Raw genomic sequence first — 13,747 nt, 5'->3', positions numbered from 1 at the left:
CACTCTCCTTTTAGCTCTCGTTTGGGCCTCCTCCAGTCCAGCTGCTGTGCAAAATATCTGTGTCGTTACCTTCCTAGATGTTCCTCTCCAGCTAGCTGCCGCTTTGTCTGCAGTTTGGTGCTTGGAAGGAACTATACAGTTGTTTTATTAGAGCTTCTGTTTTTGACTGAGACAAGCTGGGTGTGATGAAACCAGTGAGACTGAAGTATATTTTTGTGCAGTAAAACCACAGCAATTAGCAGGAAGCTATAAAGAACTGCAGAGTTGGGTGAGAATCCTCTGTGGGTTCATCACTGTGCCCATTTCACGTTACACGCAGTCATTCCATTCATTGTTAACATAAAATATTGAGTACAAGAGCTTTAAAAGTGCAATCGCTGATTGTGCTTTTTGAGGTAACGTAGCTGTTGTATTCAAAAGCTACAATCGAAGTGCATCGAGTCTTGAGGATCGTTATGGTTTTATTTGTTGAACATCAGGAAATCTGTCTAGAAAAAAACAACCTGGTTTCTCTGGACAATTCACAGACCTTGCTGTGCATAGTTTTTACTATTTCCTCCCTTCATGTCTCTAAATTCCACAAAAGTATCACCATGGAATATCTCACAAGCTCTAAAAATAACTATATACATGGCTAGATGCTAGAGGTTAAGTGGAAAACTGTGTTTTCTGTGATTTGGGTGAACTGACACTCAAACCTGGGGCTCTGTGCGAAAAGTGCGAGAGATGCAAAACATGAATTGACAGGTCGGGGAAACTTCAAATTAAATACAACTAATAATACTTAATGTTAAGATAGAACTCAATGTAGAAATGACAGATCTAAGTACGCGAGACAAAAATGACAAAGGGACACGATGCGATGGCAGGCTGTTACTTGCAGGTCTAAAAATACTGCTCGTCTCTCATGTGATGTGAAAAATAGCTTCTTCCGAGCCAAGTGGCTGTGTGTCCACTGAACCCGTGTCACTGGGCATTCGCTCTCTGCTCCGGTGCTGAGCGATTGTCTGCTCTCTCCTCTGTCTGAACAATACAGAGACTGCGTCATATACGCTGTCGACCCTGTGCCTGTGCCAGTCCACTTCCCCGTGGTTGAATAGTGGGTACTTCAGAGCTCAGTTCACAGAGATCAATTCAGGGCTGGATTTTATATCCACTGCAGTCTGTTATTGATAATTGAAATCTTAGAGCCTCCAGGCTTCAGTTGAGTTTGAGTCCTGCAGGATATAAGGCTATCTAAGGAATTTGTTTCTCTCTGAACATGTGTGTGTTCTGGCCGTGTGTCTAGAGATGACTTGTGTGTTGTGTGTGTTTAAGACCAGACAACTTGACCTATTTCTAACTCAGCTTTGTGGGAAGATCCCTCTTCAAGTGAACTTAGTGTATCATCCCCTCTTTCCCTTCATTTCACAGCTCTTCCTGCACCACATTCCTCCATCGCTTCCTTGTCGTCTTGCCATCCGTCTCTCCTCCTCCAGAGCCTGACTTCGTCTCACTGCCTTAAAATGGGGGTTTGACTCTTTACCCGGCTTTCCTCCTCTTCTTCTTGGCTCTCATTCCTATTCATCTCCCATTTCCCTCCATAATATCTCCCTCCGTCCCTTCACCCCGCCCGCCCCACACTCTTCCCCGCCGCTGGTATCTACACTAAGTTCCTGATGTGCCAGGAGGTCAGATTTCACTGCAGCCTTTGACATTTTCATCTGTCTCTTTTCCGCCTCTGTGTCTGTGTCTCCTCTGCCTCTCTGTCTGCCTCCCTATCTGTCTCTCTCCTCTTTCCACTGGGAGTGGCATGATGGGATTCTGCAGGAAAGGAGTCCTAATGGAGCCATGGCCTTCATTACATTACCTCTGAGGAGCCACACACAAACACACACATAGCCATGGCTTGCATGATCTTCAGTGGCAATGTTGGGCCAGCTGAGGTCTCTGTGGGTGTAGTTATACAGGGCGCGCTGTATTGTGTATGTATGTATGTATTCCATACGGTTTGTCTGATATCGCCATGTTGGTGTTGTTCCAACATTAAAGTTAATATTGCTGCAGCGACATCATTGCAACTGATCAAAAAGCAGCAAAGGCCACACAGGGAGCAGGTCATGGTGGCTGAATGATGAATGGGTCAAGCACAGAGTATCTGTGTCCTGTGTGGAACTTATTGTTTTATTGTTGACTTTTTATTTTCAGTTTCTTGACCTTCAGTTTTCTGTTACAGTTTGGTTACCGCGTTAGAAAGACTGATGTTGCAGGAATAACACCAACAGACCAGATCATGCATGCCCGTACTCACTCAGCATTACAGAACTGTATTTACCAGAGCTGTTAGAGCACCAGTTTGGTTATAAGTGCTTACACAGAGACCTGAGAATGACCGCAAGTCAACCGCTCCAGTACCTCTACTGATGGTTACCAAAAGCCATTAAGAATAAATAAGTGTTTCCTGTGAAATACCTGCACTGTTGTGGACTGCAGTTAGGCATGATTCAGCAGGATATGTCTGTCCTGTGCGCTGTCTCGCTCTCCATGTACCATCAACATAATCAGAAACGACCGATTGTCAGTTGATGCCATAATGTCGTAAAAAGTAGTTTTGACAAAGCTAAACCCAGTGAGTGACATTTGTAGTCTTCAGTCTTTGTTTTTTATTAACGGGCACAAGTGTAAAATAAGGCAACATCAAGTATGAAGTTACCAATTCTAATTTTCATTGTCGTTTACATGATCAAGAAATGTTTTGATTAATCAGTTCATCATTTCATTCATCATTTAATCTATAAAAGTTTCCAGAGTCAGAGGTGAGACTGTAGATTGTAGATCTGAAACAGTTAGTCAGTTTAGCAGTAAGTCGATCAACACAAATACAATCATTCACATTTCTGATAATTGATTAAATCTTAGAACAAATGCCAAGCATTCACTGGTTCCTGCTTCTCAAAGGTGAGAACTTGCTGCTTCATGAATGGGTTGTGTTTTTTTTTTTTTTCTGCAGATTAATCAATAATCATTTGTCGCAGCCCTGGTGGATTGTATGTTTACTGCAAAAGGCAAAGATTTGGCATTTGCAAGCATGCAAATCCTCACAAGGTGGCGCCACAGAGTGCTTGGTATAACTCTATAACTTGAATGATTTGTTGATTATCAAATCTGTTCCAAATGATTGATCAGATAAGTGACCAATCATTTCAACACTATTGTTATCATATTTAGTGCTCCAACCAACAATTATTATTTCCAATGTAACTTAATCCAAACATTTTCTAGATTAATCCCATTTTTTGAAAATGTCTTTTTCCCAGAGCTCAGGGTGACGTTGTTTAGTTCGATCAACAGAACTCAAAGATCACTGATGTCTCAGTGATATAAAACAACAGAGACGCCGCAGATCCTCATATTTAAGGAGCAGGCACCATTAAATTCAGCTAATCATTTCATCTTCTTTCTTTTGCTCTCGTGCACCGTGCAAAGTTGACCTGAAGAACTGACACACGAATATTCACATCCCAATTGGGTAAATTCACCTCAGACAGTGACCATATTTGGCATGATACTCAGACCTCCAAATACCAAGGAGCCACTTTGTCGACCAGCTCTGATGCAATATACAAGCAACAGTCATGTGATGGTTATCTATGGGGTAGGGATGAGTTTCCATACTGTGTAATGGTGATAGGGCAGTGAGGAAACCTTTGGCATTCCTGCCCCAGATCCAACATCCATATGGATCGGCAGCATGTCTATACTTAGATACAAACGGCGTCCTGACACCCCTGAACTGTCCGTCTTGGTTGTCATGTTAGAGCACCTCATAAGTAGTTGGGGTGGCCTAGTTATAACTGACACCGACTCCCTCCTCTGACCTATTTTACCCTGATAGATGTTTGAAGGGCGCAGATAGCATCATTGATGAGTCATAGTTAGTCATCATTGTGCTTTTCTTGTTTAAGTGAAAGGCTCTTCATCCAAAAAGTCAAGGCAAAGTCAAAAAGTGACAAAGCAGACTTTGTGGGAGACAGCGAGAGTACATAATGCGCAGAGATGACTGCATTAACCGGCCACAGATGCAGGATATACAGATTAAGACTAAAATGCATCCTCAGGCGAGGAAAGAGAAGCATTTTGTGTTGAGTTGCATCCTTTGCCAGTCACGCTCTATAGAAGGCAGGTGTTTTTGGACTGCAGACAGTGGGAGGCATTTAGATGTCAATTATTCATCATGGCCTTATACTGTAGCTCTGTTTCCTGTCAGAAAGAGGGAGAGAGAGGAAGGCGTGGTTGGTGATCAATGGACTTCTCAGAAGCTCCACTCAAACACCTTCATGTAAATGTGGTCTCTCTCTCTCTCCTGTTCTTCTAACCCCCCCCCCCATCCCCTCCCCTGTCTCTCATCATGTTTGAGTTGAGTAAGTGAAGGTTTTCTCACAGGAAAACACATCGAAGCTCTTGGCCGTGTTGTTGAGAATAGCACGGCTCACAGCACCGCACGCAGAGACAAACACGCACAGATGTGGCGGCAAAACACCAGACTGCTTTTGCTGATGAAGATGCTGTGACGCAATTTGGAACTTCTGAAGTGGGGGAATCAGAAGAGCACAGTTTACTCAAACCCATCATGTTTGGTTTTAGCCTGAAACAGAACTGAGAATCGGGACTGCTGATTAAATGTTTACACTTGAACTCACATCTGTTTTATTTGGTCTGAATCATTTTCTCTCTCTCACAGTTTTACATTCTGTCTGTCTGACTAATTGTCTGCCGGGTTATTCCCCTCTCTCTCTGCGTCACTCAGCTTTCCTCGTATGGCTGCGTGCTCCTGCGAGTTTTAGGTCACACGCTTCATTATTCATCATACATTCAACTTGGAGGTGAAATCAGTTTCTGCCTCAGTGCCCTTTGTCATCTGACGCTGGGTGAGATCAGCCATCGGATCAGATGGAAGTTCTTTATGCCAACACTTTAGCAATGCTAGCACTGTGGGTCAATGGTTAAACAGAAGCTTTTTCAATGTGTACCGCAAATGCACGTTCACAGTATCTGATCTTTTAGTCAGTTCAGTTTTGTCTCGTATCGGGACTCAGTGTGCACTTTGGGTTGTTTTGGGGGAAAAAAATCTGTAACTCCGACATGTTTTTACTTATTCTTGCAATTCCAGCTTAGCTATAGAAGAACTTATTAAGTCAGTTAATGTCTCAATGGGTAGCTGAGTGGTTTGTGTCGTACTGCTTTGGACTCATAGCCTGCATGCTCATCCACAGCTACCACGTCCTCTGACGTGAAAAAGCCCTCCTGTGATCAAGTGCATTACAGGCTTATGCACACACTTTTTACAATCTCAAATCCGTAACACCCTGATGCCGAGATATTGATAATGTTTTAGTATTGGTAAGTAATGGCAGTCGGCATGCATTTGGACTGCAGTCTCTCTGGACTATTGTAGGTTACCATCCAGTCAAGACCTCTCTCTCATCTCATTAACAGGAACGGCAAACTGACGTCATGTGTTCCCGGTGGACTTGGGCAGCACTTCAAGGAGGAAAAAAGGGAAAGCCATAAATTAGTATGACGGCCATTTCCAAGCAGCGGGTGTCATACCAACCCTCCTCTGTCATGGTGAAGCAGTGGATATTGGTTATGCTTGCAGGCATTGCATTTTACTGATGGCTTTTACATATAACACCTCATAAAACCTGGCGTCAGCCGCAGGAGGTGAATGATGAATTTACAGGCGTATTTAGTTGCTTACTCTGCATTTCTTGCCATTCTTCTAGAGTCCTCAGTTTGCTTTGGAAAAAAAAAACATGAAGGCTTCAACCTCACGTAGTGACAAGCTGCAAGCAAGCAAGCAGAGCTGCTGTCTGCCTGTAGGGCTGCTGTCTGTGGAAGTGGAGAGGCTTGTTAATGTGGTAGCAGCACTGAAGGACATGTTGCTGGTAAATCAGCTATGTCACGAATCAGAGGGATCCATTTGTGTGCGTGCGCTTGCGTCGGTGAGTGGACGTGGTACCGCTTCGGTTACAACGGGGTGTGGTCTTCTTGACTTTCTCCCTCCAGTTGTCTCTCCCTCTGGGCGTATCATGTGACTCTATCAAGGTTATATGCCCCATCCACAGTGCATCTCTCTATTCCCTCTCTACCCATTTCAGCCGCACCCACCCACGTCTCGGTGCCATTACTCACCGTATAAGGGTGTGGTCCGGCCTGGGTGCTCAACTGCCCGCTATGTCCACTGGCAATTCAATTTGAATCTGCGTGATTTGGTTTTGTGAGAAACAGAGAGAGAGAGTCGGTGTGTGTTGTGTACGTTATAGCTCTGACCTTTCATGAGCGGCAAGAGAGGCTGCAAGATGACTTGACATTTAAATCATATCTGTGAGCCAATCCATTAGTCCGCTCTCTGCTCTGTATGTGATCACTCTGTTAGGTGTTTAAAAAAGGCAGATACAATTTATGCTGTAGACTAGCAATTTAGACATTACCAGTATTTACACAAGCCTGCCTATAGCAGTGTTGTTTTTATAGTGCTTGTTGGATGGTCTATGAAGTCCACAGGTTTGTCACATACCTCACTCCTGCAGCGAAGCTTGCACTAACCTTGTAAAGTTGCTGTGTAGTCTTTTTAACTGCAATTTAAGCACAAAGCCACCACTCACATTAAGAACCTCTACAACAGGAAACTATGTTTGTTTGAACATGCAGTTTTCAGGCGGGTAGTGTAGGCACTATAGACCTCCTGTTGTCTTGTACGTAGACATAGAAAAATATTCGCTCAAGTTTCTGGATGTGTGTCTTTATTCTGAAGCTCTCGTGAAATATAGCGAAGCTTGAGTTGCAGGTGTTATTTGCCACGGCTGGCTGATGGGCTCAAAACAAATCGTGCTTCCCTTTAAAGGAATAGTAGATATTTTGTGAAATGTGCTTTCTTGATTGAATTGAATTGGAAGCTCTGTACAGCTCTCATGAGAGTCAATTATCTTAGCATAAAGATGGAAAGCAGTGGAGGAAAAATCTCTCCAGAGCTCCAAAATACACCTACCAGCATCCCAGTGTTTCATTTATTTAATCTTTACACAAACTGAGATGCAAAAAAGAGAAGATGAGGTTTTAAGGGAGTTACCAAAGAATATATTGAAGAAGGCACTGTTTCTGTCTTGCACAGGAGCAAGTCAGTCAGCGATACGCTTGTGTTGATACTAATGGGAAATGTATTGAAGCATGGAGAGCAGTTGGGCCTCTTTGGTTTTACTTTCTAGTCCACTCTTTAGAAAGTGTCCGTTGATGAAGTACAAGGAATTTCTGCTGCACATAAAGATTTTTCAGTCACTCACACACTCACTTACCAGGTTAACGTAAGCCTAATGCATCACTTAAACCAAACAGATGTAAGCACTAATGACAGCTAGCGTTTCTTAGTGAGGTGCAATTGGGAGGGGGTTGAAAATTGTGCTCATGAAAAATGTATGGGCTTCTAGAAGTCTAAATGAGTCATCTTAAACATAGAGATCCTCCCGCCATTAAAATCTGAGATGCATTATGTGCTGCCAGACACTGCCAGTCACTGGCAGAACTCCACTAGCCAGCACTGTGGCTCCATTATCAGGCGGACAAATGATCAACAACAACAACAACAACAACAGCAGCAGCAGCAGCAGCAACGTCCAAAGCAACCACGGAAGCAAAAATTAAGATACAGACCGATGAGTTGGAGAAGGCACAAACCAGTGGTTTTCTATGTTGTAGCTCATTTACTATTAATTGTATACTTTACATTACAGTTAACCATGTGCTGAAGCACAATATACAATCAATTCATGCATTTCTCCTGCATCCCAGGAAGCCATTTAAGTTCACGTCAGTTCATGATATGGAAATAAACTGGCAGAGACGAGCAAGTTGCACGTAATCCATCACAGTGAGCGTTTATTTATTTATTTGCTGTCATTTTTGCTTGGTAATGGAGCTAAGAGCAAGCACTGAATGCAGAAGCATTGAATTCTCAATATTTGTTGTTGGATAATCAAACACAAAAAACAAAGAATATGTGTGTGTGGTGATTTCTCACATTAAAAAAGGCTGCAAGCAATTCTTTGCATTTCCATACCTGTAAATGTGTGTGTGTGCGCGTGACGAAGTACATACGGGCACGTGCAGGGGTACGTGCGCTGGTCTCTGCATCTCTCATATCTGTCTATCATAGAGTCCTAATGGGCCACATAAAAGCCTTTGGATCTATAAAATGAAAAGTAGACCATTAACCCCTCCCCATGTACGAGATCCACTAAACCAACAGAAACAAGAGCTCACATCAGCTCTCTATGCCCCCCCCTTAATGTAATCTGACTCCTAAATGGACACACACACACACACACACACACACACTTCCTTAGTTTATAATGTATTCTCCTAATCTTCATTATCTGCATGATGGAAGGGATCAATAGGGGTCATTGATCAGCCTTTGCTGATGCATAAACACTGAAAAGTTAGTAGTAATAATAGTAGTAGTAGTATTAATAAAGACATACTGTGTGCGCACACACACACACACACCACTGTAACAGTATTACAGTAAAAACAGTGTTTCAGGCTCAACTAACATGCGGATCAATAAGCTTATAGATTTTGTCTGAAATGTGAAACTCAAGAACTCAGGCAGTACAGTAGTTGCTTAGATTTGCTTGCGTTGTACAATGTAGTGTTTGTTACGGGGAAGGTTTTTGTTTGTGTTTTCCTTTAGATTTTCGGGGCTTTAAAGGATTAAATGGATTATATGATATGCACATAGTTAAGTTATTGCTAGGAAGCTTGGTATGAAGCAGAAAGACCACATCAAAATATCAAGGAGAGTCAAGTACCAAAAGACTGGGACATAAAGACATGACAGGACTCGGGGTAATAGCAAAAATTGGTGGACACCATTGAAAATCTGAGACCCAAGTCATCCCAACACTCTGTTAAAGTCTTTTCTTTGCACAGTCAAGTGTTGGAAAGCAGTTTTTACAGGCCCTAATCCTCCTATGTGGAGTAAAACTGTATATATACACATTATAATGGGCACAGATGAATCTTGATTTAATATTAATCATTTAATGTCTGTATGTAGAAAAAAAGGGTCATCATCAAAGTATTATTGTTCTGTTACTTCTTCTATTTGTTGCGTTAAATAAATGAGGGTTTAAGAAAACAATTCCTTACTCTCACATCCACCAGCAGAGGGTGCTAGAGGTGCAGAGCACATCTGCAGAGCAGTTCCAGCAGCCGGGTCATTAAGGAGCTGAATGAAGCACTCTGGCTTTATGCAGCAGGGTAAAACATATTAGACTGCATTACAGCGTGGGGTGATTCAGCAGATCTGTCCCATTCATGCCTCCTGGTAGAAAGAGATGCTGCTGATGTTGTTGACCGAGCCTGTGAAAACATATCAGGGAAAATGTGTGAACGGAAATAGAGGTGTGAGATAGTGTCCCTGTCCCTGGTGCTGAAATTTCAAACTCCTAACATTAGCTGCATTGACAGAGGGGGACCTTGACAGCCGCATGCTGGTGGCGGACGCACACACACGCACACACACACACACACACACACACACACACACAAACACACACACACTGTCAAATCATATTCTATCAGCCACCAGTACTAACGGTGCAGTGCAGTTGAGATTCAGACCGACCCACTTTCCCCACCATGCTGGGGGTGGGCTGTAACTTGCAGGTGCTCGGGAGCCACTGTTCTGCGCTCACTGCTCACTGGTCCCCCTCTGGAGCAGGTGGTCTGTCCCGTCTTCCCTGCTCTGCACAGAAGCTTCTGTACACAAGTTCACCCTGTTTCTCTTCCTCCCCACTCATTTTCCTCTTATTGTATTGTATTGTTTTTGTTTTAATTCATTCAATCACCTTCTTTTATTTCTTTTTCCCGTAATACCTCGCTCCTCCCACTTTCCCCTCTGCTATCTTCTTATTAGAACCCTATCAAATATCTTCATACCCACTCTGATTTAAAGTCGAAATGAAAAACGCCTTCTGAAATGTTTTAGATCACGTCATACTGTGTAGCTAATTAACAATATATGCAAAAATACAATCCATTCCATTTTATTCTTATATCAAAATCCAGTTATGTTTACACAGACTTGAGCAAATAAGTTTCAACCAGTAACATCATGACATCCACCCCTCAGTCAATTTTCAGCCTTTAGCGACACAGAGCTAAGATTCAGCAGTTGGCTACAGAGCATGGTGTGTCGGTGTTTCATCGGGTGTCACCACCTAAAACCTTGTTCTATTTCCCCAGCATACAGTGGTTAGGAGCCCGCTGACTTGACTTCATTCACTTTGATAAAAGTGACAGCTCCAGATTATGCACATGGTATTTTAGAGTAGACCGCTTCAGCAACAACATGGACCCTCTCTCTCTCTAACTGATGCTGCGATCCCATTGGTGTTATGGCACGCCAACATTCAAATAAAATTCCTCCCAACGTTATGTCCTGCCTGCCTGTCCTGTTTCACCCAGAAATGCACCACAATGCGGAAACTTTATCTGGACGCGAAGGTCTGTTCTTCATCGCCAGATGTAAGGGTTGACTATGACACACGTCCCTGCTTTTGTGTTGTGTAAGTGAGCAAATCCTTTTTAAAAAGGAATTTAAGAAAAGGAAACGTTGGATTTGCGTTTAGCCAAAACGGCACATGTGAGAACCCAACTAATTGTATGACATTGGTAAATAAGCTAAAATAACAATTCATTTGGCTAGTTGGCTGAACCTTTGCAAATGCTCACTGAATTTAAAGCCTCAATGTGTGCAGTTTTTAAGTGATTATGTCATCAAAATTATTGTTATGGACTAAGTTTTTGCTTGTAAAAAAATAGGCAGTCAAAGGAAATCCTTTTAGTCCAGTGTCCCTGTGTCAGATCCATTGGGGGTAGCTTTTCTCATGCGGGGCACCAACACTGGAAAATCCCACAGAAAATGGCTCCAATGTCCATTTCATTTCCCCTGTTTTCTCCCACTCTCCCCCTCTAATCCACCCCATCTCCCCTCCTCAACCATTAACCGTCCTCTCTCCCCATGTGTCCCTCTTCCCCTCAGGACAGAGTGCATTTTCACAGCGGTAGTGAGGGAGAGAAGCCGTGGCTGTAGCAGTCAGCTGGCTGTTGACATGCAGCCTCCCTAAACCCCCTCACACAATACACATTTCCTGTTACTGTGGCTCACGTAGACACATTAATACTGACACACACACACACACACACACACACGTTTTGCAGCCACATCTGTTCACTTGGAGCAGGGTTTTCATGTACATCTGGACTGGGTCATTCCCTGTGTGTGTGATTGAGTGTGTGCTGGGATGTGAGGGATGTGATGGGTTTTACTCTCATCATTCATCAACCCTTTTCAGTCATCATCTCCCTCTCTCATGTCTGTGCACATGAATGTGAATGGTTCGTTTTCTGCTGCTGCGTATGGATGTGTGGAGTGTCTTGTGTGAGAATTTGAAAATCCGGTAGCGGTTTCCTGGCTTGATTTGGAGGGACGAAGGCTGATTCACCTCCTGATCTTGCTCCTAAGAAGAAAAAGGAGACTGAGGAGAAGAAAACAGAAGAACTGGAGGAGGGAAACTGAAGAAAGGAGTATCTTTTTTACAATCCACATTCTCTTTTTTTTTATTCCATTTTCAGTTGAGGAGTTCAGATTAGTGCTAATTTGCAAAGGCTAAGTGTATATGTGGTACTAAGTCTAAGTTAAGGACGTATGAAAGTTAAAGTGAAACATCAGCACCTACGAAGACTACTTTTCGAGACGGACAGAGGTAGAGAGGCGAAGTCATGGCCCATGCTGCGGCCCACCTGAAGAAAGCTCGAGAACTCGAGCAAAGTGCGGAGTACAGAGCTCTGCAGAAAGCCAGGGAGAGGAGGAGACGGCAGCGTGAGAGAGCCGAGCGAAAGCGGCAGGTAAAAACGCACGTCATCCTCTGGCAAAGCCATATTCACAAGTTACCGCTGTAAGTTACCAGTTTGAGCTCTGCAACGCATGCTCTCGTGGGCTTAAGAGTGTACTGTAAGCGCTGTGTGTGAGAGTGGCTTGTGGGGGTTGCACAGACGTGGATGTGGTTGACCATAGAGGTGAGCCACATCATTTCATTCACAATACGGGCGGACGACAGACTGACCTGATCCCAAGTAATATGAGGGCCAAGATCATCGACTTGTAATTTAAAGCCGCTAATTTGCTATCAGAGAGAATTAAGGAATGATTTGTGAGCTGAATGAACTAATAGGCTACTTCTGAATATATTTAGTGCCACCAAATAATTTGCCAAACAAACTTGAGGCATTTCTTTTTACTTTTTCTCTGTTAAAGACTTATAACGATAATGATAAGGATCAAAAACTCAAAAACAGACTTCCTATCAGTAGTATCAGATCTTTGGGGATCAATCTGCCCACCCCTGGTTCACAATGATACTGATATAATTTTTAATATGATAAAAAAAAAACATTGTATCCTGACCTCTGAAAAGGTCAAGTAGTCGAATCTTACTTTATTTGGATCAAACCTGTGTTTAACAGCACTTGACCTCATCAAATCAATATTGTATGAGTATACTTGGTGTTATAATACAGGCCCTGACACTGGTATAAAATTACCATAAGTGGCCTTGTGTGCACATTAATGCCGCTGCTAATGAGATGTTTATGATACCAAGCAGAGTTTTGATTTCCCTCCAATGTAAGCATAGATTTGGACAGTAGTACTGTACAGTGTATAATCCAGTATCCTCCGTTACATGACCGACTGCAGGTCAAATCCTGTGCAGACAGAGATTACAGCTGGTTCTCAATCAGTCCGATCCGTTTGTGTGTGTGTTTGCTGACCAGAGACATGAACCAGGCAGCGATAGCAGTGGGTGAAAAACATACCGAAACATAGAGAGCACTGACACACGTGGGCCGTCTGTATACTGCTGGATTCTGTATAGTGGTTCTCGTTTTGTTACCTGTTTGAAAGTCTGTGATGATGTGCATTTGTGGTTACAGTCTGAAGAGACATATGAACTTGTTATTCAGAATGAGCCAGAATCTGGAATATTCTGCAGTCATGGCAGTAAAAGCAGGTGCTGTTTTCTGAATTGTGTCTACATATCATACGTTTTCTACATTCCCTCATTGAACAATGTGTTTTGTGTGAAGTTGCTGAAATTTGAGCACTGTGTTCAGGCTTCACTTCTATCACTCCATCATGACCCTCGCCGTTCCTGGAGAGCACCGCAGGCCATGCGGTCTCCAGCCCGACTCAGACCCAGCTGTCATGCACCCCACCCTGGGTACACACAGCAATGGGTTGTGGTCTTCACTGAAGGAGAGGGTCTGGAAAGGTAAAAATAGCCAAGGCGGGAGAGATAGTTAGGGTTTAATGTTTATGGCTGCAGTTGTTATCCTACGGAGAGAGGAGAGGTATGAAGAGGCAGGAAGGACTGGGCCTTGGCTCACACACACTAAGACAGCAGCAGAGGTATTCAAGACTCAAGAGTTATTGCTTGGCAAGGGATGAAAGAGCACAGAGTGGCGGTAATACTGATGCAAGTGAGATTTGGAGAGAAGACATGGACAGATTTAATGGATTGTATGATTGAACTTCAGGAAAGTGGGATTTTAACCTAAGGACGCAAAGGGAGAAACTGCAAGGATTGGACTTTGGTGGACCATACAGTGAGTCAAGTGAAGAAAGGCCACAGTTTTGAGGCTC

General features: G+C 43.2%; 1 protein-coding gene across 1 annotated transcript in view; it reads left to right on the top strand.

Moving 5' to 3' along the window:
* Nucleotides 1-11,826: 11,826 nt before the first annotated feature.
* Nucleotides 11,827-13,747, top strand: part of LOC121604459 (ankyrin-3-like) — a 50,448-nt gene continuing 48,527 nt past the window's right edge. The window contains exon 1 of the mRNA XM_041933972.1: nt 11,827-11,952. Within this exon, the coding sequence (XP_041789906.1) occupies nt 11,827-11,952 (126 nt within the window). The remainder of the gene's footprint in view (nt 11,953-13,747) is intronic.

Source organism: Chelmon rostratus, chromosome 3, assembly GCF_017976325.1.
Source record: "Chelmon rostratus isolate fCheRos1 chromosome 3, fCheRos1.pri, whole genome shotgun sequence".
NCBI lineage: Eukaryota > Metazoa > Chordata > Actinopteri > Chaetodontiformes > Chaetodontidae > Chelmon > Chelmon rostratus.
The sequence above is the reverse complement of the archived record's forward strand: the minus strand, read 5'-3'. Positions and strand labels throughout refer to the sequence as shown.